The 15,090-nt window shown below is 38.7% G+C and overlaps 1 protein-coding gene across 1 annotated transcript in view; it reads left to right on the plus strand.

The window, feature by feature from the left end:
• The first annotated feature begins 234 nt into the window (after positions 1 to 234).
• NBAS (NBAS subunit of NRZ tethering complex) overlaps positions 235 to 15,090 on the plus strand; it is a 287,599-nt gene continuing 272,743 nt past the window's right edge. Inside the window, exons 1-6 of the mRNA XM_027113927.1 lie at positions 235 to 359; positions 1,690 to 1,744; positions 3,306 to 3,342; positions 6,111 to 6,188; positions 6,542 to 6,589; positions 11,082 to 11,125. Coding sequence (XP_026969728.1) covers positions 246 to 359; positions 1,690 to 1,744; positions 3,306 to 3,342; positions 6,111 to 6,188; positions 6,542 to 6,589; positions 11,082 to 11,125 — 376 coding nt within the window. The 5' untranslated portion in view covers positions 235 to 245. The remainder of the gene's footprint in view (positions 360 to 1,689; positions 1,745 to 3,305; positions 3,343 to 6,110; positions 6,189 to 6,541; positions 6,590 to 11,081; positions 11,126 to 15,090) is intronic.

Below are 15,090 nucleotides of genomic sequence, written 5' to 3' on the forward strand. Positions count from 1 at the left end.
AATTAATAAACAGGGAGTGACCCGGGACCAGGACCTAAGTAGTAGCCCAGGCAATTCATAGGCATTGTCCCACCTATTCACACAAGGGTTAACCCAGCATTTCCTTTCCACGCCCTGTTAACTCCACCCCCTTCCCCGTGAACCAAAAGCGGAGCGGTCAGGGAAGCTTGTCCCTTGCGGGATGCCGTAGGGGCCCGCCCTCAGCTGCTCTGGGCCCGCCCTCAGCTGCTCTGGTCTGGTCAAACATGGCGGCCTCCGAGTCAGTGGCGGCGAATCCAGGCACTGCGGAGGGCGAGGAGGAGACGATTCTCTATGACCTGTTGGTCAATACCGAGTGGCCCCCGGAGACAGAAGTACAGGTGAACCAGGCCCCTCCAGGGCTGAGGCCAGCTTGGTGCGGGCGCTGCCCCGGCAGAGCCACGTTGCAGTAACCACGTAGGAGAGTGGAGCTGGGTGGGCGGGGGAGCAGGACTCCGCCGCTTATGCGGTCGCCCTGGCAACGGTACCGTGGGCTAGCGAGGGTCTGGGTCCCCCAAGTGGGATTTCCTGGGATTCCTCCTGGGCTCCAAATTAGGATGTCGGGGGGCGGAACCTCGGTCCCTGAGGGATGTACCTCCCCACGCTGGTTTTGTTTCACTGCTCCTACTTGGAGGGGAGGCACAGCGTTGGATTCGAGGGTCCTTCTCATATCTAGACTCTTGGTGGTCCCTTCCCGTGGGCCGGCTAGGGCTGGGCAAGGCTGATCCTCATCTGAAGTGGGAGGATTTTCCAGGACACTACAGTCCATCTCAGCATCTGCTGGGCTGTCGTGGAGCGCGGCATCAAACCTTTGCTCCTACTTGGGCCTGAATTTCGCCGGTTCTTGTGTATTTCAGTATGTAAGCATTTAATGAGTGTATGTGTGTGTGCGTCCGTGTTCCAGACACAGTGCCAGGCGGTGGACTTACAGAGGTGAATAGCTTTCGTGGTATTTGTAGTCTAGTGGGAAGACAGTGGAGTAAACGTTTTTCATCGCCTACCGTAATATGCGCTGTAATAGCGGTGTGAGCAAAATGCCTTGGGAAGTGAAGATTTATGAGCTACGGACCCGGCTTTGGGTTCTCTGTTAAAAAGGGGTCGTAGGGGTTGGTAATCTGGACCTTGGAGTTATTAGTTTCGTAGAGAGGACCCCCCAGGCACAGAATGAAGAGTAAGAACCAGGAATCCACATTTATTCAACAGCTATTTTATGAGTCCCTAACGTGTGCCAGTCACTGCTTTGGGCTCAGAACACGCAGGAAGATCGGAAAGGACTTTCTGTAAAGATCATGGAGCCCAGCCCATATGAATTCTTATTTACAACGTCTTTTCTGAGTTTCTTTACTGGAGAAAGTACTCATTCTCCTGCTTTGTTTCTATCTGTAAGTAGTTTTTTTTTTTTTTAATTTATTTATTTAGGCTGTGCCAGGTATTAGTTGTGGCATGCAGACTGTTAGGTGCGGCATGCATGCGGTCGACCAGGGATCGAACCTGGGTCCCCTGCATTGGGAGCGCGGACCCACTGGACCACCAGGGAAGTCCCTATAAGTAGTTTTTAAATACTGGTAACTTGTACCCAGTACTCTGAGTATTAGTAAAAAAACGTAACTTATTGTATAAGTATTACTAGAAAATTCTCAAATGTGTTTGTTTTTGTTTTTCCATTTGCAGCCTAGAGGCAACCGGAAACATGGTGCATCCTTTATCATCACAAAAGCAATTAGGGGTAAGTATAGCACATTTATTTTTCTACATATAATGATACAGTTAGCCGATAATTTTTTTCTCATTCTTTTCTATTCATAACTGCTGTTTTAGGAAGTTTAGGGATTTGAAATGTGTTCTTCTGAGTTTTAATGTAGAGCCTGATTAAAAATGAATAGCATAAATGTTATGTAAGCTTTATTTTATAAAAAATGCATATATACATATATGATATATATGATATGTGTATAAATATACATATGTGCGTATATACACATATGTATGCATATGTTTACACACATACATTTTTAATGCGGCTTAAAGTATGGCCTGAGTTTAACCATTATGGATGTGTTCTGGAAGAAATGAAGAAAATCAAACCCACTCAGAGAATCTACGGACATCGACGGTTAAAAGGGAGTGACAGACCGTTTTAAGTGTTTTACATGATGTTTCAGATACATCTGTTTAGAGTCACTCAGATTACAAATTTGATTAACCAGGACATTCGTTTAACTCCCGACAGACTTTATGTATGAGCTCACGAGATCTGAGAAAGTATTGAGCACTAGCTGATTAAGCTGGTGTTACGAGGGCTTTATGTGTATTTATTGATGCAATGCTTTACCAGACCAACAAGGTAGATGTGTTAGGAATTTATGTTTTTAGATGAGGAAACTTGCCCAAGGTCATGCATTTGGATTGACTACATTTCTTTCTGGATCCAAAGCCCATCCTTATTATACTGGGGAATTTCAGCTACTTATAAAGAGAAGGTTCAGTTTCAAAGGAGTTGAGGACTTGAAATTAACTCTAATTTTATCTTCTGATAAAGATAAAATAGTTTTATCTTCTGTTACAAGAAGTACTAGCATGTTCAATTTTCATTATCACAAATGTGAAATTTTGAAAATTTAGGAAATGTACACAAGTAATAAAATGTACAAAGTTTAGAGAATATAGACAACCACAAATTAGAATAAATAATTCCTTACTTTACCACCTGGAGATAATCTCTTATCCTTCAGACCTTTTGCTATTGATACATACATAACCATGTACACAGGTTCACACATGATTACATTTTAAATGGAATCATATAAAACATTGCTTGTCCATAGTGTGTTAGAGATTTTGTTTCCCATGGACTTCCCCATTTTAGGCAATATTATTTTTTAAGTCTTCGCTATAAAGTGAAAAATGGTATCTTAACCTTTATACAAATACTTAGGTTTTAATGGGTGATTACTATGACTTCTACTCCATGGTTTTATTAAAGCCTGTTAGGAGAAATTTAGCATCTCAAACCACTTTTACTTGTTGTACTGTTAGGAAATACTTCAAAGTTCTTTGAATAACACAAACTTGGGACTTAATATAAACCAATATATGATGTAAAAGTTATAGTGTATATTAGATTATATTTATTCTTGTCAAGAGTTGTATTCTCTATGTTTTGTTTTGTTTTGTGATGACTCAGTCTACAGTATATTTCAGGTTTATTATCAATAAATCTAAAATTGAAAATGATTCCTAAAGAATAGCTCATTCATATTTGGCTTTGCTGTTTCTTTTTATTACAGATCGTTTATTATTTTTAAGCCAATATATCTGGTACAGGTGAGTCATGAATTCTTCAGAGAAACAGTATGAACAGCAAATACAAACAATATTATTTGTATTTATGATTTAAGTTTTCAGAATTGAATCCCAGATTGTGATATGGATACTGACATTCAGGTGAACCCAATTTATAAGATAGACCTTTCAAACATTTGGCCTACCCTGACAAGATCTCTCAGTAAAAGTAGGGTACTTTTTGATCCCTTAGTCATTATTAGGAATATCTCACAGCAATTTCTACCTTCTCTCAGTGTTCTCAGCCTTATCTTGAATGCCCACATGATGGATCTGTGCTTGTGTATCTTTTTAAAAGCCTTTTTGTTCTTATTGTTATATCGACTCTTGTGGTTAATATTCATTCAGTTGCTATGCATCAGGGAAGGTTCTTTAGGTTTCAGTTCTTGGGAACTTCTTAAGTCTTTTGAATGTTAAGTGTGTTTTTAGGCCTGGCGCTAATATTCACCTTTAAAAGGAACAGTGAAATGATTATTCTGACCAAGATGCATGTGTAGGAATTGTTTTATAGAATTATTTACCACAGATTGCCTTTTACTCAAGGACATCTAATCTTAAAAGCTCCAGAGATAATAGAGTTCTAGTTCTATAAAAGGGACCTTTGGCTCTTCTCTGAGGTTAGCTCCAGTGCTTTTCTGCTTTTACTGTGTGTGTGTGTGTGTGTGTGTGTGTGTGTGCATAAATTAAATTCCTTATTGAATTTTATCTTATTTTTGGGGGTGTGGGGTGTGATAGAGAACTGAGTGAGGGAGAGGGTAGAGGTGGGGAGGGGAGTGTAAGAGCTAGGCTGTTTTTCCTGGTGTCACCGGGCTACACTTGCTAGTGCTGAGCACCCGTGGAAAGGGTTGGCAGAAGATATGTCTGTTTGGGTCACTCCTTGACAGTAAGTCCTTTTGTTATTTGTTAAGAAGGAGGACTTCCAAGTGCTCCCTCTGATACAAGCCTTGCCCAATGTGTAAACGCCTTAAGATCAGGCACCAGGAGGTATGTTTCTCCCAAGAAGTCCCTTTCCTTGCATTGGCCATATTGATCAGTGTACAGACCATCAGTGAGCACACCATGAGGTGATTATCTCGTCTTCCCTGTGGTATGTTTCTTTCAAAAAGCTTGTAGTTGAGTTTTTTTGTTTTTTGTTTTTTTTTGTAGTTGAGTTTTTTGCTCTTGAGTTTATGGTAATTGTACCTAAAAGGTTTCGGGGCCAATATTTCTTTCAAGAGGCTTTTTCTTTTCAAGTTTTTTTCTTTCAATCATGAAATACTATAAACAGACTGAGAATTATAGACAATAATATAATAAACCTGTTACGATTTCTGTCCACATCTGAATTAAAGCAGTTGTTGCTGTTCTGCCGTGTTTGCTTCAGAGGATAGACCTGTTGTTCTTTGTATGCAAGATGTTACAGCTCAGGTCCTCTCCCCACACTCTGCCCAACCTTTCCCCACCCTTCCCCTCCAGAGGGAGTTATCATTCTCATGTTGATTGTATCATTCACCTGCATGTTTCATCTTTATTATTTCTGTAACTATCTGATGGCATTAAATATTTTATGTTTTAAAAATGAACATGAATATACTGAATGTAAATTACTAATATTTTTTTATCCTATTTTGTGTTTTTATTATTTTTTTTCATTTTCCTGTCCCCACCTCCCCAGTCAAATTATTTTCTTTCTGCTTCTTTTCCACCTATTTTCTTGATTTCTTCATGTGTTACTCCTCTAATTTATCTCCTGATTCACATATGGTGGATCATTTCCTTATATATTTTGTGAATGATGCTATCGTGAGCTTATGCCTGGGCATCTTGTGTCACGTGAGTAAAGTGAAATCGCAGTCCAATCTTGCATTCAGTAAAAGCTTGGGGTTTTGATTTTTTCATAGGTTTCATCCCCATCCCCCCACAGACCAGAATTCCAGGCGGAGATGAGATTCTGGAAGGTCTCCCTGGGCCTGTGGTGACGTTTGTCTAGTTCTTCCTTCTCTGATAGCAGTGCCATTTGAGAGTCCTGGCCTTTGCAGGAGTCTCACCTCCAGCTGCTGTCCTTCCTGTGGCCCACAGCTCATTTCCTCTCCCAGGTGTTAACTCTCATTTTGAGTTCTGTTTCTCTCTTTGTCCTGTACCCGATCCTGACTTTCAGTTCTCTTTGCATTTGTAGTTCTTGGAGATTTCTTTCTTGTGAGTTTAGCTGTACATTAGAATATGTTTTCATTAGAGTTGAGCCAGAATTTCTAGGTGTGCATTGCAGGAGGGGTTTCTTTCTTTCTTTTTTTTTTTCTTTTTTGCAAAGATGTCAAACATTTCTTAGAATTTTTTTTTTAACATCTTTATTGGAGTATAGTTGCTTTACAATGGTGTGTTAGTTTCTGCTTTATAACAAAGTGAATCATTTATACATATACCTATGTTCCCATATCTCTTGCATCTCCCTCCCTCCCAAGGAGGAGTTTCTTATAAGCTCATTCTGCTATGTTACTGGCACCCTCAGTATCTTCTCCTTAGAAAAAATAAAAAATTTATTTCATTGAACACATCACCAGGTTTTTTTGGAAATAGAGAAATGTATGTGGTCAAGTTTCAGATGTCCAATTAGTAAGTTTTGGTTTTGGGTTTGCCAGTATTCAGTTTTTATATTCTAATGGAAAAGAATCCTTATCGCTTGCCATAGATCTATATGTTATTTATAATGTTTACCTACTTATACGTGGTTTCCGTGATTAGATGTTAAGTTAGCTGATGTGTTGTGGTTTCAGCCCTGCACCTTTTCTGCTCCCTGATGGACTAGTTCGTTTGGTTAATAAACAGGTGAACTGGCATTCGGTACTTGCAAGGTAAGAATGCATAAAATTCACATAATGTTCCTCTGCCTGGGCAACCATTTAAATTCCATTATGGATATTAATTTTGGTGTCCTTATGGCTTGCAGTCTCGATTTTTATTGTATATAAATTCCCTGTGCCACATATGATTAGTATTGTTTAAATGTGTTAATTCAACTGTATTGAGTTATTTTGTATGCTTTTTGTATCTATATACTCATCTAATTATAAAGTCAAAAAGTTGGATAATTAAAGATATGAACAAATTTGAAAATGATTTTAATTTCTTAAAATGATTCCATCTGTGGTGAAGATGGCTGCAAATACTCACATAGGAATTTGTTTCTCTTTCTCTCCCGTGAAAGCAATGGGAAGCTTTTGGCTGCTGTTCAAGATCAGTGTGTGGAGATCAGGTAACTGTTACTATTATTCATATTCAAAATTTCCCTTGAGAAAAGTTTTACCTAATTTATGAGAACTAAGATTTTTAAAGGGGGTATATCTAAAGGAATTTTATTAGTAACTCACGTAATTTTGTAAGGTGTCAAGCACCAGCTTGTGCCAATTGAAGGATGAAGGATGCTTTCTCAGAGTATGCCTTCTGCTTCCCCAGGTCACTCTGCTGTCTCCTGAGAAATTTTACTTTCTCAGTAGACAAAGGCGTATCTTCCAGAACTCTGAAAATCACTCTTGCTTGACCAGTTACTGCTAAGACAGCTAAGCAGATGCTCAGGAAGGTATACAAAAAATAGAGGTTGCTTTACTTGTTGGCAGAAAGCTGTAGATGGAATATGGGTTTGCAAAACACTAAGGCTTCACGTTACTGGAGACCAGTGATACTCTCTGTCCTCTTGAGACATCAGTGGCATTACACACATCTAGAAGAAGTCTCTAAGTTGGGCTTTCCATGTACTTCATTTTTAAGTAGTATATCAGTTGTGAAAGCAATAGCAACAATAGCAACTAATTTAGGAAAACTAGTTGATTTTCTGGGAAATTATCAGCAGGAAGCCAAATGTGTTGCATCTCTGAAAGTGGGGGCTACTCCTTTCTTTAGGGAAGCCCTAACTCTTGAGTCTCAAAAGATAAGCACTGAGGCAGAAATTTCAGGTTGCCTAGATACCAGTCAAAAGTTTTTTCTACTACTTTATTATTGAGTAAAACTAGTATTAATGAGCATTCAGTTGTTAGCACACTGGTTTTAGCTTTCTGCTTGTGAAATTTCTTTTTCCATTTATCCAAATGGAACTGGACCCCTCAACTTTTGGGAGAGTAGACAAGAGGGTTTGCCCCCATTGGGGCACCGACTTCAGATTGGGAGGCTCCGTAATCCTTCTTAAAACTATCAGGATAGAAATGATTGGCAATAATGACAGCCTTTCAGAACTTCATTTCTTCATCTGGCATGGCTTTAATAGGCAGGACCCTTTTCTCTAAGAGCAACAGTGAGCATCAGGTGGCACAGTGTTTGAACTGATGTTGTTCATAGAAATGGGCTAGCATTTCCTACTCCATTTGCTGCAATGATGTCAAATTTTTTTCTTTTTTGGAGAAACGTGCTCATCTGTGACTTCTTTATGAACAGCAGATAGTAATCAAAATTTCCATCTTCTTTCCATGAAATGAGAACATTAATGGAATGATTTTAGGTGTTAAGGTCGGAATATGCATGTGGAGATGGGATTGATATTTAGGCTTGTGAAGGAGAGTTTGACAAAAGGTTTCTGGAACTTGTTAATAAAAACTGTGATGAAAAGAAAAAATAATTGTTTGCTTTTGTAAGAACATTTGCTACTGGATTGCTAGTGTGTAAAATTATATTTATAAAACTTATACATATATCCAGCTCTTTAGGAATTCACTCATGAATTTGAGATTAAGTGGTGAGGGAAGATTTCTGGGCAACAGAAGTGATGCTCATCAAGGTCTTACTCATCTGGTCTGTAATTTGCAAAAAAGCTTTGTAACTTATTATATTCAAAGACTCTGGTATGGTGAAGAGTCAGCTCTCTCAGGAAGCCTTACAGGAACTCATTCCCAGAGGATCCCCCTTCCCCTCATTGGTTAGGTGCTGATCCTTTATGTTCCTATAATAATTAACACATTTATTATACTTAATGATAAGGTAATGCTAACAACGTTGGGCACCACTGTGTTCGTTTTTTTTTTTTTTTTAACATCCAGCATTGTGTGTTACATGTGTTAACTCAATCCTTGCAGAAGGCCAGTGAGGTAGGTATAACTATTCTCTATTTTAGAAATAAGGAATCTGGCACAATGTGGTTAAATAACTTGCCCAAGGATTTGAAATCAGCCATCCTAGCTTCATTGTTCATGCTCTTATCTACAAACCTATACTACCTTTTGATCATGCCTTTTAGCCATCTATGCCCATATGCTTATATGTGGATTTCCCCCAGTATATTTAGGGCCATTGCTTTGCACAGCTCCAGGGGTGCCATTTGCTTGAAACTCAAGTGATGGGGTTTGAAGTCTACAGCTCCATATACTGTGTGTTCCTGGGAGGCATGGGCTGTCCTTTTTTCCTAGCACTTGTATATTTCCTTGGATGTAATAGGTGCTTAGTTTATGTTTAATGAGTAAGTGGTGTGTTTGCAAGTGGGACGGGGAAGCAGATGCTGGGAGGGCATTACAGGGCAAGCCTGCTGACTTGCTCGGAGTTGGCACTCAGTTGATTTTGTTGAAAATAGACACCCACACTTACTTTGCAGTAACCTGAAAGGAAGTGTCTTTGAGCAAAGATGTGGGATGGTGAGCAAAGAAAAAGGGCAAGGTAGATCCCCGAAGTCAATGCTATGAATAGTGGCTGCGCCTGAATAATATTTAAGACGTTTGTTCTCTCTTCTCTCTACGTGTCTTCTCTACCACAGTGAAGAGCACATACAATCTAAGTTGGCTCCAGAAATAATAGTAGTGGGCACCCAGTATTCAGTAAATATTTGTTGAATGGATTAGAAAATGAAAGATAATTACAGTATCTGGGGTTGTTATTCAATGTTAGGAAGCAGTTATAAATGTGAAATGGTTTTTGTGGAAAACATGCAAAGCTGAAACACACTTTAGTTTAGGAGACAGCTCTGCCTTTTGCAGGATAGGACTGGGGCTGCTCTTCTCCAGCTTTAGTTCTGTGATGAGTGGCAAGTGACTCTAACAGCTAATGTGGCGTACTTAACCTGCTTGTGCGTGGCCCTCACATGGGTGAAAGGTGACTTGTGATTTGCTACTTTAATTTGTAACTTGGTGGTGGTTATGGATTATCAGTGGTTAATATATGTTATAAATATGGGAACTAATAAGAAACCATCACAGAATACAACAAAAAGCATTAAAATAGGGGACTCTTATAAAGAAGGCACCTCCTTCCCCCCAGTTTGCTCATCTATCTTAAGTGAATACATTCTGTGAAGTTTCGACAAAACAAATTTATGTCTCCCTCCCTCCCTCCCTCCCCTTTTCCAGCAAAAAGAGCAAACTATTATTTGTGATTATATTAAGGATGAAAGTAATGAACATTTACTTTGGTCTACTTCATGCTAATTTATATGTAACGTCTCATTTAATCTTTTCCCAAAGCTGTGAAGTTGCTGTTACTTATCCTGTGTTATTGAAAGGAAAATGAAATCATGTTGAATATTTTGTCCAGGTTACACGAGAGAGCTGAAATCAGGTCAAGTTCACTTCAGAGATCATGTCCTTTCTGCTCTAGTCCACATAGAGGCCTAATAGTCCAATTTCTTGAGGAAATTTATTTCCATATTTGTAACTGGATTTTGTTATAATATTTTAATAAATGGCTAAAAATCTTAAAGAGTCTGTAAAGTTTGTTTTAAAGGTAATGCTTAGTTATTTTACAAATATTAGAAAATACAGTTAAGTAATTATGAAAGAAGAACAGCAAATTTTAGTGTCCAAAGTTGTCTACTGTCAGCATTTTGGTGTATGTTCTCTGACACTTTTCTGTGTGTGTAAAAAATATATATAGATAGATATATACTACATATATATATGTAGATGATGCTGTACATTCTATTTGATACCTTTTTCTTGATAACTTTTGAAAATTAAGATATTGTCAGCATCTTTCCATGTCACGTATCGTAATAGCATAATATTTCATTGATTATATATAGCAAAATCTAATAATTAATCTCTTCATACTGGCTGTGTTTTTCTCTTTCATAACTTAGGCTGCATTAGTTGCCTTGATATGTGTGTATATCTGTAATTATTTCCCAGGGATAACTTTGTAGGACTTAAATTGCTACGTCAAATACTATGGACATTAAAGTTTTGGATAATTATTACTAAATTCTTTTCTAGAAGGTTTACCAGTTTTCATTTTTGAAGATACAATAATTAGAATACTTTAGTATATATTTCAATATCACAGATATTAAGTAGGTCGCTAATATAAATATGGTCACTTGTTAAAGCTATTTGACTTGTTAAAACAAGACTTTTCTCCCTAAGTGATTGAACTCTGCAATATGATTCAGACCAGTGGTTCTTAACCAGGATCAATCTGTGGAGCTTTAAAAAAAATATTTGTGCCTCTGGGCCCCGTCCCGGATTTACTGCATCAGAGTCTTTGTGGATGGGGCCCAGGCATCTCTATTGTATTAAAAGACTGTGCTTAAAATCAGTTATGCTTGTATCACTAGATTCCTAATGTAGCTATGTTGCTAGTGAAATAAGGAGGTTGGAAGAAAACACTGTCACCAATGAAAGGCTCTTACTTGAGGCACAAAACCATCCATGTGAGAGAAGGCATGAGTGAGTGTTGTCTAGAGAAGTTGTCTGGTCTGTGTTTGTGATGTCTTATAGTACTACACAGCAGTGTTGTTATGGCAAAACTGTTGTCTTAATTTTACATATATTTTGCAGGTCTGCAAAAGATGATTTTACATCTATTATTGGGAAATGTCAAGGTAAGAGTTTCCAAAATAGTCAAAAAACGAAAAATTCAAATCTGCAGCAGTTAATTTTTTTTTTTTTTAAACTCATTTGTTGGGCTTCCCTGGTGGTGCAGTGGTTGAGAGTCCGCCTGCCGATGCAGGGGATGTGGGTTCGTGCCCCGGTCCGGGAAGATCCCGCATGCCGCGGAGCGGCTGGGCCCGTGAGCCATGGCCGCTGAGCCTGCGCGTCCGGAGCCTGTGCTCCGCAGCGGGAGGGGCCACAACAGTGAGAGGCCCGCATACCGCAAAAAAAAAAAAAAAATTCCTCATCTATTTATTTATCTATCTATTTATTTGTTTTGGCTGCGTTGGGTCTTTGTTGCTGCACGCGGGCTTTCTCTAGTTGCGGTGCACGGGGGCTACTCTTTGTTGTGGTGCTCGGGCTTCTTATGGTGGCTTGTCTTGTTGCAGAGCATGAGTTCTAGGCGTGCGGGCTTCAGTAGTTGCCGCACATGGGCTCAGTAGTTGTGGCATGTGGGCTTCAGTAGTTGTGGCTCTTGGGCTCCAGAGCGCAGGCTCAGTAGTTGTGGCGCACGGGTTTAGTTGCTCCACGGCATGTGGGATCCTCCCGGACCAGGGATTGAACCCATGTCCCCTGCATCGGCAGGCGGATTCTCAACCTCTGAGTCATCAGGGAGGTCCCAGCAGTTAATATTTCTTAAAAGTCAGAATAGATACTGTTTATTGACAAGGATTATTATGAATTTATTAAAATAATTTTAAAGCATCTTAACTGATTTCTTTCTGTAAATGTTTTGCTTTAAGATCTGAATTTTGGAGAGATTTGAAATTGAAACTGTTTTACAAAAGTCTAAGCCAGTTTTGGGATAAAGTATTTGTATTTTGAATTCAATGCAGAAAATAATTTGTAGATATGTTAGGAGTTGGTCAGTTATAGACTAGTAAAAATAATCTTGCATTTGATCATTGTTTGATATACGATTCAGCAAAAATTTGCTGAGTATCATTTATGTATGTGAACCATTTTCCTGGGTCCTAGGGGTATGATTGTGAGCAAAAAGGCATGGCCACTTACCTCACGAGGCATGTAGACCCTCAACTATATACTTACAGACTGATAAATCTGATGAAGGAAAAATACAGAGCAGAGTGAGAGTTTAACCAGGGGTGTGAGATGAGATTGTTGAGAAAAAGTGACTTTTAAGTGACTTTTGGAAAGCAGCCTTAAGAATGAGTAGAAGGTAGGAGAAGAGGGGGTAGTGTTTTGATCTGTGGGAGCCGTGTATGAAAAGGTAGGAGAACCATATGGGAGGAAAACAATTAAGTGGGTACTGTTACGTAAATGCATATATTACTTATGTTTTATCTACAGGACCTCCAGTTCCATTTGTCTGACCTTGTGTTACTTTAACAGTGGAGTAGTTGTAGGAATCATCATGATGATAATCATAGTCATTGTGGTGATGACACAACCACTTGTCATGTCCTTCCTGTGTGCCAGGCGCTGCATTTAGTGCTTTCCATGGACTTTTCCTCATTTACTTGGAAGAACATAGTATACATATTTTACCTTAAAGCAGCATTAGGGTAGAATAAGTAATCAACAGTGAAAGAGCAAGAAGAAGGGAGGCATTGGTAGCTTTGAAATCTACAAAATGGTGGTAAGACAGAGGATTCCCCCTGGCTGGTTGGTCTTAAGTTCCTGGTCAAATGCAACATTAGTGGCCTAGGGCCAGTTTCCTTCTCATTTTTCTCATTCTCAGCTGTCCAGATGTGTTCAGAAGATTAAAAATCAAATATTTTAAAAATGTTTTCAGTCCCATATAAGTGGTGATATTAATTCTATTAGTATGTCAGAATCGTTATTCTTATACAATTCCACACGTACTAGTGGATAAACTAGTAATAGAGTTCTTATGGAGTTAGCTTTACGTATCGTGTATATTGTCACTTAAAAGCAAATGTGAAATTTCCTACATATTTATATAAATTTACCTCCCCTTCTTAAAATCTGTTCCTTCTGTTCTGTTACTTGGAGAACCCTGTTCCCTCAGTACTCTCGTCAGTGGTACCATTATCTGTACCAAGCCAAAAATCTAGACAGTTTCTCTTCTTTTTCCTTCTCTCCCTTCTTTCTTACTTTGACAAATATTTATTTAGTTGCCACCATATGCCAGACACTATTATCCTAGGCAATCTGTTTACAATGAGGAATAAGACATAGGTTGCCTAGATTTAAGGGTTTATAGTCCATCAGGGGAGAGAGAGAGAAACAATTCTTTGCACTTACACTGAGTGACACAGTGGAGAAGCCTCACCTTATCTTAACTTCACCACATCCTGGGAATCTGTTTAAATGGCTCTTGCTTCCTGCTTGTGCACTTCAGCCATCACAGCCCTGGTTCAGGCTCTTAACATTTTTTTTTACTTGGTTTCTTACAACAGTCTCCTGACAGTGTTTTCTTCTATATGCCCTTCACTTATCAATACTTTACCCTGCTTGTCAAATTGATCATCCTTCATTGAGAATTCTCTCAAGGTTACCCTTCAAGTCTGGCTCCACTGCTTCCTAAATATTAACCTTGGACAAGTTACTTTACCTCTCTGAGCCTCAATTATCTGTAATACAGGCAAAATCCTATAGAATGGGTTGTGGAAAAATGATGTGAGCTAATATATATAAAGCACTTAGCATAATGTCTGACATACTAAGTACTTAGGAGGCATTAAGCTGTTATTACTGTTACTAGTACTGTTATCCTGCCTAAAATCTTTCAATTGTTCACTCTTGACTATAGAATGCAGTTCATATTTTCTAGTTCAGGACACGAGTCAGCCTGTGTCTGTCCTGTAAGATACGCCTGCCGTACGTCCTGTGATCTAGTATAAAGTAGCTTGCAGTTTTCCATCCCCGTTGTATTTTTCATGCCTTGGTACAGATGGTTCCTTTAGCCTAGAAGCTCCCACCTTTATATTTAGTTAATTGGTTCTGCATGTTTTAATTGAAGCATCAGCTTTTTTTGGAAACCTTTTTTTCTTGCCCTCTTCCTCATGATTTGTGCATTTTTCTTAATGTTTCTGTAGGACTTTTTGTACCTATGTCACTTCACTTAGCCTAATCTTTCCTTTTTAAATTGTTGACTTGCTTGTTTGATTCCTAATTAGATTGAAGGCAGGGCTTCTGCCTTACTCAACTTTTTTTTTTTCCCATTCTTAGTGCCTAGCATGGTGTCTGACACATAGAAGGCACACAGTTTTTGACCATATCAAGTGGATAATGGTAGTTGGGAACTATTAAAAAGATTTTTATGAATGAATCTATGAAAAAGTGTATTTGCTTGTTTCTTGTGAGTTAATTTTGTAAGTTCATGAGTGTGTGTGTATGTATGAGTATATATATACATAATACATATATATGTATGTATTTTGTATATATATATAGACATATATAGGTTTATGGGTAATTGTCACGATATTCATGTTTTTTATTCCTGTTGTATGCAAGTGTGTATACATACCACAATTAGAACAATAAGGGTAGGTAGGAAGCCGTATTTGCTTAGTATCTTTTTGAAAGTAAATCGAAGGGGAGTAGTTTTTGTGAATTTCTAAATCGTGGGGCTTTAGCATTTTCTGAATTTGCTTCCTATAGTTTTTTCACCAGCACTTATTAAAGTGGACCAGGCTTGGCTTAAATAATGTATAAGGATCAAGAAGTTCCGAGAAGAATAACTTGGGGGTATTCAATGACCTTTTCTCCCAGTGCGTCCCTTTTGTTGGGTGAGGGCTTGGGGAGCCTGCAGTGGGCTTCTGAGAAGTGGTGCTCAGAATGTTGGAGTGATTCAGACAGACAGCCCCTTTGAGCTTTGACATTAGACCCTACTCTGAATCAGTAAGTAAGCTGAGAAATCTGTAAGTTAACATGAAATTGGGAAGATTAACCCTTCTGTATTTTACACAGATTGTGATATTTGTTA

The sequence above is a fragment of the Aethalodelphis obliquidens genome, unplaced genomic scaffold (assembly GCF_003676395.1).
Source record: "Aethalodelphis obliquidens isolate GAN/ISIS:26980383/991018 unplaced genomic scaffold, ASM367639v1 scaffold12, whole genome shotgun sequence".
NCBI lineage: Eukaryota > Metazoa > Chordata > Mammalia > Artiodactyla > Delphinidae > Aethalodelphis > Aethalodelphis obliquidens.